At 39.6% G+C, this 11,462-nt stretch overlaps 1 protein-coding gene across 1 annotated transcript; it reads left to right on the top strand.

Moving 5' to 3' along the window:
• Positions 1 to 32: 32 nt before the first annotated feature.
• On the top strand, positions 33 to 7,900 carry LOC115415541 (dihydrolipoyllysine-residue succinyltransferase component of 2-oxoglutarate dehydrogenase complex, mitochondrial-like). The gene is made up of 15 exons (XM_030129138.1): positions 33 to 176; positions 2,604 to 2,637; positions 2,862 to 2,904; positions 3,021 to 3,085; positions 3,171 to 3,245; positions 3,335 to 3,390; positions 3,497 to 3,605; positions 4,131 to 4,274; positions 4,385 to 4,452; positions 4,537 to 4,634; positions 5,419 to 5,549; positions 5,694 to 5,767; positions 5,903 to 5,986; positions 6,554 to 6,721; positions 6,809 to 7,900. The coding sequence occupies exons 1-15, from the start codon at positions 114 to 116 to the stop codon at positions 6,941 to 6,943; spliced, it is 1,347 nt and encodes a 448-aa protein (XP_029984998.1). The 5' UTR covers positions 33 to 113; the 3' UTR covers positions 6,944 to 7,900.
• Positions 7,901 to 11,462: the final 3,562 nt, after the last annotated feature.

The following is an 11,462-nucleotide window of genomic DNA, read 5'->3' on the forward strand; positions in this document are numbered from 1 at the left end:
GGCCGGCCGCATTGGTTCCTCCCGGCCGGACCGCCTCCTAAGCGGGCTTCCGTCAATCGCTCCTACGGCTTCATGCACACGGGGACCCGACCCGGCAGCTTCACTCCACCGCCATGTTATCCAGATCCCACTGCGTGTATCGGACGCTCGGCCGCTCTCTGTCAGCGGTGAACCAGGTATGTGGGAGGACCAGGCGGTGTTGTCGGGCTGGTTTACCGCTAAAAGTGGCCGGCGTTAGTGAACTGTGGCTCGGGCTAACTAGCTGACATTAGCCGGAGCAGCAGGGCCTCGCCCACCAAGGGCAGACCGACACTGACAGCTCCTCAAGCGGCAGAAGTTTGGGAAGAAGCTAAAAATATTACCCCATTAACTCTGACGGTTTGGAGGAAGGAGTTTCATGTAAAAGTGTCGTTATGTCAAAAGTAGCAGCACTTATCAAAGCTAGCATGTAAGCTAGGAAATAATAACCTGTGTGTCCTGGTTTATTTTTGTACTTGAACACTAGCTTAACATGTTTATGGTGTTTAGTTATAAGTCGCTGACCTGACAGAAATAACTCATGTCATGTTACATGTATGTGCTGGGGCTTTGCTCTCACTACTTCAGCTGGACTTCAAGTTCTAGACAATAACTGAAACTGAAATATCAGTCAAAGCAGTAACACATAGTACTTTATTTTATTTTATATATTGCTGTTGGTAAAAAAAAACAAAACAAAACAAAAACCTGATACACTTTGACCTTTAACCCCTGCAGTATTTCCTCCCTTCTAAAGTTAATGTGAGTTGTGATATTGTTATACCTTTAAGGCTGCAGGTAAAGGTTATTTCTTCCTGTTTAATTTGACCATTATGTGGTTGCATGTGCTTTTAAATGTCAGCTAGTGGATGTGTTGCAACAAGTAATCTGTATATTATATTGTTAATCAATCGACTAATCATGTAGTTTGTAAAACAAGGGTGTCAAACTCCAGTCCTCGAGGGCCAGTATCCTGCATGTTTTAGATATTTTAATCTTCCATCACACCTAGAAGCCATACATCATTATCAGGCTCCTGCAAAACATGATGATGAGCTTATCATTAATTGAACCAGGTGTGCTGGAAGAGGGAAATATCTAAAACATGCAGGATATCAGCTCTCGAGGACCAGAGTTTGACACCCTGTTGTAAATGGTTATCTTGTAATCTGCCACAGATCATAGCAGTGTGTTGAGTGCTCATTTTTACCAGCCAGTAACAAAACACTGAAGAAATTTGTTTGACTCTTTCTGAGGGAGGAAAGAGCATGGAACAAGACAAATTGGCACACCTGAGAGGCATTTGTTTGCCTTTTTTGTTTGGAAATCAAGTTAATCATTCCTTAGTTATGAAAACAGTTGCCGGTAACAATATTTTTCATTCGTTGTCTGGTTGAGATAATGGACTGTTTTTGGTGACAAGCAAGCAACAGTTTTTATTATTCTCCTTTTATTGTTTGACTAAATTGAACATTTAGTCCTTTATGATGTGGTGTATTAAATAGTTATTTTTAGCCAAAGATGGTTCAAAGTCTATCTATGGAGAGGCTAGACTTTGAACTATTAAAATGGAACAGATTGCAGAAGTTGATGTGAGAAGACTGAAGCTAGAATTACAAAGACATGTTATTGGTTCAGCAGCCTACTGGTTCTAGTCCTGCTGAATGTCTCAAAGCCATGCAGTTTGGAGGTTGAATGTCTGTGCTTTGAGCCACTGTGGATGTTTTTAGTGTGTTTCTGCAGCTTCGCCTTCCTGTGGAGTCCTATATCCATAGGTTTATATCAGGTCACCACATAAACATCAGTGTAAAAGAATCCAGGCTCCTTCACCAGAGGTTCTGCCCTCAAAATACCCAACACACATGACTCATACACATACAACCCTTCCCTCCACCAGCCTGTTTGTGTCTGAAACTACTGTTGTTTAATTGAAAGGATGAAGTGAATGACTGTTGATGTGGCTTTTCTGAAATGTGAAGTTTCACAATGTTCATGTCATCTTCTGCACCTATACAGTGTTTCTGTGTCTTTGGCCTGATCTAAAGATCCACAATAATAAGGCAAATTAGTTCGCCGATATGTGAAAATGTGATGCTAGTTTTCTACATGTTTTTTGTGCATAAATGTTGAACAACATGCCTAAAAAATAAGATCAGGACTTCTTCTCAGTCCTCTTGTCTTATGCTATGCTTTCTCTGTTATGTCCTCTAACTATACACTGATGTGTTGAAGCAAAAATAGTATGAAATAAAATAAAATGCAATGAGTACTGACCAATCAAAAATCAGAAAGCACTATCCCTGAGCAGAGATTTTTTTGGGTCTATAATAAATTCCTGGATCTAATTTTAGACTCTGGTTGCTCTATTGGAAACATGCTGAGTCCCTCCACCCAAAGATTCCTGCAGAAAGTTCCATGTTTAAGTGGCATATCAGAAAGTCAGTTGAGTTGAATATTTCCGATGTTAAAAACACTCGATCCATCTTGAACCACAAGTTGAGGCTCTAGGCTACTCAGCTCCCACTACTTTGGTTGTTTTTAAAGTGTGGTTAATGTGACTGTTCTGTTTTTTATTTTGTTTTCAGGCCAATAACGTGTTGGTTCGACAAAGTGTTTCTGGTGAGTGTACTTCTGGAGTTGTTCTTAACTGAATCAGCAGTAATGTAACATTCAGTCTCTTGATTTTGATGTCCACAAATAAATATCTATGATGACATGTTTGAGGAGCCCACAAGTGTTTAACAGCAGCTTAGAGTGAACCATATATCATGTAGAAGATGTAGCCACTGCTGCTTTTGTTGATTTCCTTGTTTCTGCTTCTGCATTTTCTTCTGGACTTGAAGGCCTCTCTGTCTGCAGCCGACCAGCGTACAGGAATTCTCAGCCGTAAGTGCTTTCTCTGATTGTGTTCTGGTTGTAGAGTGTGTAGGAAAATGTTTTGAAATGCTAATCCTGTTTAGTTTCATGAAGCACTCAAGTCCCTTTTTCTGTTTTTCTTGCAGATGTGAATTTCCATCCGCAGCGAATATCTTCCACATCAGATACTTCAAGACATCTGCTGTTCACAGTACGTACCACAGTAATTCTCAACAATTGGACTCAACACAAGTGTTGGCTCTGTTTAACTTCCTGTTTGTGTTGTTTTTCTACAGGGGATGAAGTAGTCACAGTCAAAACTCCTGCATTTGCAGAGTCTGTTTCAGAAGGCGATGTGAGGTGGGAGAAAGGTTGGTATTAGTCAGTGCATATTATTCTAATGAGATAAGTAATGCAGTAATTAAACCTTGGCCACTGATGTACATTCCTTCATTTTCAGCGGTGGGAGACTCAGTGACAGAGGATGAAGTTGTGTGTGAAATTGAAACTGACAAGGTATTTGAAAAAAATGCAAGCCACTGCTCGGAAACCAGCAAAATCAGTGTGTTAGTTTTCACCGAAGCGGATAAATAAAGCTTTGTGGTGCGTTTTGTGCTTCCAGACGTCGGTACAAGTCCCAGCTCCTGCAGCCGGTGTCATCGAGGAGCTGCTGGTTCCAGACGGAGGCAAAGTAGAAGGAGGAACGCCTCTCTTCAAACTACGGAAAGGAGGTGTGCGTTTCCTCCGATCCCTGTGACAGCACACGCAAAGCAGCCTCTTTATGTTGTTACCTATGCTACCAAAAAAGGAGTAATATTACTGGTCTAAAATTTTTAGAAATTATCTACCTCAAATCAAATGTGCAAAATATAAAATGAATTAAAAAACAAATGACAAGTGCCGTTTAACTGATATTTTCAATGTATATGATAAAGTGTTATGACAAGTAGATATTAGTTTATGTACATTTCTATAATACATTTCATAAATCTTCCATGAGAAAGAACCTGTAAAGTGAATGTCCTGTAATGTGCAGACAATGTTTTGAAGTAGAACTGGTGAGACTGAGACAAATATTCCTTTTGAGTAAAACCCATTCTCTCATTAATTCTCAGAATTTCACATTTTGACCCAAAAATTCTGCTTGAAAACAAGTACAGCCTGTTACTGACAGATAAACATGTGGTTAAAATGTAATGGATAGTAAATAAAGTCTAAATGTGAATAGTTTTATCTACTTTTGACTCTGTCCTCAGCTGGTGCTGCCAAAGCTGCTCCCTCTCCAGCTGTTGAAGCGCCTGCTGCAGCCCCTCCGTCCCCTCCTCCACCACCACCTCCTCCAACACCAACTCCTGCTGCCATGCCTCCGGTGCCACCACAGGCCCCCAAAGCCCAACCTGGTCCGTGTCTACTTCATACAAAGCAAATTTTCCTCTTTACTCCCCATATTATTCTATTCATTTACTTAACAGGATGTTTCCTGAATGTCTCTTTCTGTCTCAACCTGTAGTTTCCGCTGTCAAACCGACTCATGCAGCTCCAGGTCCTTCTGCAGCAGGAAGCAGAGGAGAAAGCAGGGTGACACATATTTAACAACACAGCCAACTGAACATGTGTAAACCCTTCAGCAGAGGGAGTTCAACCATGGGTTTTGTTGTGCAGGTGAAAATGAACCGTATGCGGCTGAGGATCGCCCAGAGGCTGAAGGAGGCTCAGAACACCTGCGCCATGTTGACCACCTTCAATGAGGTGGACATGAGGTGAACCAGAAAAACTCACTCTGACTCAGAGTTTTATGCTGTTTTTTATTATGAATTCAGTCCAGATGGATACATCTGACTCTGTCACAGGTGTTACTGGGCTTTTGTGGGTTGTTAACCAGTGTTAAATACTCCCATGGGATGAATTTGTGAAATGCAAAGATTCCACTGATGACATTAACAATCAAAGGTGTCAAATTTGAGTGGAATTGTTCAATCTCAATTCAATTTCAAGTGGGTCGAACTTGGGATTGGAGTATCATAACCCATAAATAGTGACAACTCCAAATTTTCTCTTTTAGTGTAAAAGTAAAATTACGTGAAAACACATTTACAGACTGTCCTTTCAAAAAAAAAAAGTATATAAGTAAAAAAAAATAATAACAAATATGAACAAGAGAAGTGTAATTTCAACAATATTCTGCCTGTTACTAAATGTTTTGTGTCTTTGTAGATCCACTATGATCTGTAGATTGTAATGCACATGTGTAAATAAGCTTAGACATAATACTAAAAATGCATTTTTCTGAAGAAATTTCAGGGTTTTATGTTCACATTTTTTAATGATCCTTCTGTGTAAACATTTTCAATAATGAAATTTAATTTTTTTACTCAAAGTTTGGAGTTGACATTATTTCTTGGTAATGCAGTTATTATTTTACTGGTCTGACCCACATGAGGTCATATTGGTCTGTATGTGACCTGTGAGCAGAGATGTTATGCTCAACCCTCACGAACAAAACCAGCAGAACCCCTGTTTATAATGCTTTCTACAATGTTTCAGCAACATTCAGGAGATGAGGAAATTCCATAAGGACGCTTTCTTGAAAAAGCACAACATCAAACTGGGTTTTATGTCAGCGTTTGTTAAAGCTGCAGCTCATGCTCTGACTGACCAACCTGCTGTTAATGCTGGTAAGAAAAACTCACACTTGAACTGTTTTTGTTTTTTTTTTTCACTTTATTGACCTGTATCACCATTGCTACCAACATGTTTTCTCCCATATTCAGTTATTTTAGCAATAGAAGAAAATATTTATTTATTTATTGTTACCACAGTTATTGATGACACCACCAAAGAGATCATCTACAGGGACTATGTGGACATTAGTGTTGCTGTTGCCACTCCAAAGGTATTATTTCTGCCTTTATAAAACATACATGAAAGCACTGATACCAAAATACATACAGTATGTGGGGAAAACCACTGCTGCTGGGTGTTGATTGTAAATTCCTCAGTGAAATGTCTGTCTTGAACTTTTCTGTAGGGACTTGTTGTACCGGTGATCCGTAACGTCGAGACCATGAACTTCACTGATATTGAGAAAGCCATTAATGCACTGGGAGAAAAGGTAAAAAATAAAAGAGCATTCTCACATTACTGCATTGTTTTGAAAGCAGCGTATGACTTTCATCACTAATTTTTTTCAAATCTGTAAAACCCGAGTGATAGCCTAATTATCGCTAACCCTTTAGTCTTTCCGTGCTTAGACCCCTGAATCACTTCCCTCATGGTGAATAACTTTGGAGATGACTCCATCATGAACACAGTCTGCTTGTTTACATACCAAACCAAAATGTTGCTCGGGCCTTTTTCAGAAATTTTGTCGTGAAGTACATTGTGGGAATGGTATATAATAACCTTTGAAATTACTCTCAGCTTTTTGAACATATGCATGATCAGTAAATTAGATAGAGAAAAATTGTCTGATTTACACTGAAACATGCAAAACAGAGGATAATATTATGATAAATGGTGATAAATCACTCAGTAAAAGTTCAATGTAAAGGAAGAATTCATTTGGAAGTCACCACAGAAATAGTTCTAGGCTTTTAAGGGTTAATTTGCATTTTCTGTTTGACATTTTATGGAAAACTCTGCTATTTGGGACAAACATTCCACATTCTCCTTCATACAGGCACGTAAAAACGAACTCGCCGTTGAGGATATGGATGGAGGTACGTTTACAATCAGTAATGGCGGTGTGTTCGGCTCTTTGTTCGGCACTCCCATCATCAACCCCCCTCAGTCTGCCATCCTGGGCATGCACGGAATCTTTGACCGACCCATGGCCATCAACGGCAAGGTGAGCCCCCTATTGGAAAAAACACGCTACAACTGTATCACAAACGGTTTCAGGCCCAGTAAACACAACCCAATCCTGGTTTCATAGGTGGAAATCCGGCCCATGATGTACGTGGCGCTGACGTACGACCACCGACTTGTTGACGGCAGGGAGGCGGTCACTTTCTTACGCAAGATCAAATCAGTGGTGGAAGACCCTCGGGTGCTCATGCTGGACTTGTGATATTCACGTCAATGAGTCAAAGCTCCTTTAGCTGCATAAAGTCAACAACACTTTACAAAAAAACACGCACAACTCCCACAAAGTCGCCTAAAAAATGCTGTTTTTCCTTTGTATTTGACAGTAGGAGCATGGTAAGGTTGTGTTGCAACACTTGTGAGTTTGACAAGTGTTATTTAAAGACTGGAACTAGAAATATCCTAAGTATGGCCACTATCAGCAAACCCAAAAGACTGCTCCACATCTTCTATCAGTAAATGTTTTTCTACATATTTGCATTATATGTCGTATGAGAAATGAGCTGAAAATGTTCGAATTAAGATGCATCAATGACATCATGTCCAGACACTTAATATAAAGATGGACCCACAGTCAGAAATAAAAAATCATGTTGCATCTCTGCCACTTTAAATGCTCTTAAATCTAATCGGTTCTACCAGACAACAGCCTTTGTCCTGAGCTGCTTTTTCCATGTCGGGCCGAAGAGGAGCTCGCTGAAATTATGTCAAGATGTTTTAATGTCAACACAAGACCGAAAGAATTCATGAGTTTTCTGATAATCAGTGTCATGAGCAGCAGTCAGTTGCACAAAGCCAAACGTTTGTATGAAGCAGCGTCTGTTTGGAGTCATGTTATTGTTTCTGCTATGCATAGTTATTATCCATGTGTTTTTCCGTTTTTAATTTCCTCTCAGTGCTGATCAAACAGACATGTTATTTAACACAAAAACAGTTATTGTTTTTTTGTTTGTTTTTTAACTACAGGAACAGTATGTTGTTACTTCATGGCCAATATGTTCGGAGAAATATTCAGCCACACAATATCTCAGCAGGTTTATTTTTGTTTTTTAAGCTCAACTGCTTGAACACGTACTCACTGTCGTATATACACGATGTATAAATACTTGTAACTATTTAAGGAACCAAAAGCAATGAAACATTAAATATTTCAGTTTTATTACCTAAACTTGTTGAGTGGATTTCTTTTACAAACATCATACATGTTATATTTAGCTCTATCAGTGATGAACATGTCATGAGTCGTGTGACATGTGACTCATGAAGAGCATTTCTAATGTCGTACACCCATCAGCCGTAACATTCTAACCACTGACAGGTGCTTGGTCTTTATCCAAACAAAAATTTCAAAACTGCCCCCCCCTCCCCCCCAAGTCCTTGACTTTGTGTACTTTTACACTTACGTGGCTACTTTTTGGGATGAGATCGTACCTGTTGAGTGTAGTAGAAAAGTTCATTTTAACAAATGAATGCATAATGTTTTACTGACAAATATTTTCAGAACATATGAAAATCACAGAAGCGCATGGATATCACACAAACAAGTTTCAGTAGAATCATTCCAGTACCGACTGGTTGGTGAAATCTTTATGAACACTGAATATTTTATATGCTTTCCTCATATATTTTTGTCTCTTACAAGATTATGAGCCTTTAAGCGTACTCTAAAATTCAACTATAAGAAACTTTTTTTCCATACCTAAAGACTTCCACACAAAATTCCAGACTTTTCAAGAACTGCGCAAGTACCCTGTATTAATGTTAATTTTATTACAACAGGGCCTGTGCTTGGGTGGAAAATGTTCCACGGAAAGTGAATATGTAGACCTTGAAGTTGTGTTAGAAACAGTAAAATGGGTACGAGTATGGATCTGAGGACTTGTGACGGTTAAAGCATCGGAACAAACATCCAACTACACAAAAACACCTTGAGTAAAGCTTGCTACATACTCCACAAAAACAGAGAAATTTGATCATTTTCTCGAGGCAGCAAAATCAAAGTTTGGTCTGGCCAGGACACTTCATACTTAACGAGAAAGTCAAGTGCAGAACTCCTGGGAGGTCTTCCACAATAGTTTGTAAACAAGCATGAGAAGAAAGTTCTGCCCGGATGATGTGTCAAGAACAAGCTGCGAAATCTCCAAATTTGGGTCTTGGGAGCCAGAAGATAGGTCTCTGTTCTCAGGATATGTGGCAGGATTAAGTTTACAAAAAGGATGGCAAGGTATTTCAGCTGAATTTTTGGAGAAGCTAACTGGATGTCAGGAGTGTGTAGAACTGATATAGCTGCTAAGGAAACGTTTTACTGTTAAACGGCCAGAGCTACCAAAAAACTACGACACTGATTTTCTTGAACCTTGTATTTGTAGGGCAGATTTTAGAGATCCACTGAAGGAGGCAGAGGCTGGAAGTCACTTTCTTAAACATTAGAGAACCCAAGACCAGGGGTGTCAAACCTACAGCCAGAACCAGCCCTCCAGAGGGTTAGATCTGACCCACAGCACAAATTTGCAAAAGCAAAAAATGAGAAAACGCTGACAATCGAGGCAGTCAGTCTGAACAAGTTGTATTGATCATGAAGATTGATTGCTATATGTTTCAGTTGCAGATGCCTGTTGCCAAATGTTGTAATGTACATGTGTACATGATGAACTGACACATGATATTGTTAAAATTGCACTTTTTTCTTTCAGGTTCATGGATGTTCAGGTTAGTCACATTTTTTATGAAAGGATAGTCTGTTATTGTAAACATTTTCATACTGTAATTTAACATTGTTTGCCCTAAAACACAGAGAAAAATTTGGACTTGTAATTATTACCTCCGCCAACGAGGTTATGTTTTTGCTGGCGTTGGTTTGTCTGTCTGTCTGTCCATGTGCAAGATAACTCAAAAAGTTATGGACGGATTTGGATAAAAGTTTCAGGAAATGTTGATACTGGCACAAAGAACAAATGATTACATTTTGGTGGTGATCAGGGGTGGGGGGGGCCACTGATCTGCCTTGGCGGAGGTCTGCGCTCTCTGAGTGCTTCTAGTTTAAGTTATGTTTTACTTTACTGGTCTGGCCTGTTTGAGATCAAAAATCCATGCCCTGGACCAAAAACTAAAAAAAATCAACTAGCACTAACTCATATTAAAACTAATAAGACTCTTGTTATTATGAAAGTGCAATGGCTGACATAATGATGGCTTCTGTTTTTAGTAGTTTGATAATACTGTGGGATTAGAGGAGCGCCCTACTAGTTGATATAAAGTGAGTAACATATTTTTCATGTGTCTCCTCAGATGTTGTATGTTGCCTTTGGGAAGTATTTTCCAAACTGTGATGTTTGATAAAAGGAACAAACACACACTGTAAGATAAGACCAAAGTAAAAGCACAAGGCACAGACAGGGGGCATCTTCAGGGTGGAACTTTTCTGAAGCATTTCATCTGATGCCAGATCCGTTTTTCCACCTGAATTCTGAGCCACAGTTGAATTCTGGATCTTCAAAGCCTCATTAGCCAGCCTGCCGCTCAGCTCTTGAGAAGACCCAAATAATGGGATCGTCTCTGACAAAGTCTTGAGGGTTGCTTGGCCCTTCCTGCCACTTCACAAACACAGGCTCAAGTGTGTGCAGCTGTGTATGATACCCCTCCAGTATCTGTTTACTTTAATAATCACAGGGCACAATGGGTCCTAGTGCACGTCTTTGTTTCTCTGCCAGCACCTACACAAATGTCTGAACAACACTGTTTGGAGGAAAAACACCGAATTCATTACGAGAACACAAAAACACAACCATTAGATTACCATGAGAATACTGGAGGTCCTAATGGGCCTGAATGCAGCAAACAATGATTCAAGGGTTCCTTTAATTTAATTATTTACTTTTATTACCGCTCAAGATTCCATTAGCGCTTTCGAGATCATGCTAATTGGCAGCGTGTGCCAGTGGGTGCATAGATATCTGAAGGGTTTGTTGGCAGGTTTTTGTTTTGCCTTGAAAATTTGGCCAAATCTGTGAATTTCCAATTGGGCCGCTCAACAAGACGTGGGTTTAAAGTCTTTGTGTCCATTCAGATGAAAGATGGCCCATTAGAAATTGGCAGCTTGCTGTTTGTTTTCATTATACCACATCAGAAGGATAATTTACCTAAATTATTCTGTTATTTTTCTGTCTTTTAAATAAGCTAATCAGTGTCATCAAATAAGGAATCATAGCTCAGAGGAACAAAAAAGTGAATTATCAGTAGAACTTTTATGGAACTAGCAGCCAACGTCAACAGTTTTTACATTAATCCTGAGACTCTACATGTTATTATACATGTTAACCATACCCTGAAAAGTTTAAGTGTAATTTTAACCAAGCTCATTCTCTAGTAGATCTCAAGATCTTGTTACATTCCCACTGTAAAGTGGTTAGAACCTACCAAAAGTATCTAAAGAACAACCAGATCTCCACCAGTCAAACATCTATGGGAGCAGAATATTATTACCACCTGTCTAATGTTGTGTAGGTTCCCCTTTTTCCACTAAAACAGCTCTGACCTGAGGCCTAGACTCTACCAGACCTCTGAAGGTGTGCTGTGGTATCTGGACCAGGATGTTAGCAGCAGATCCCTGAAGTTCTGGAAGTAGAGGTGGGCCTACATCAGTGGTTCCCAACCTTTTTTGGCTTGTGACCCCATTTTAACATCACAAATTTCTGGCGACCCCAGACATTTAAAACGTTAATTTG

This window comes from Sphaeramia orbicularis, chromosome 24 (assembly GCF_902148855.1).
Source record: "Sphaeramia orbicularis chromosome 24, fSphaOr1.1, whole genome shotgun sequence".
Classification (NCBI taxonomy): domain Eukaryota; kingdom Metazoa; phylum Chordata; class Actinopteri; order Kurtiformes; family Apogonidae; genus Sphaeramia; species Sphaeramia orbicularis.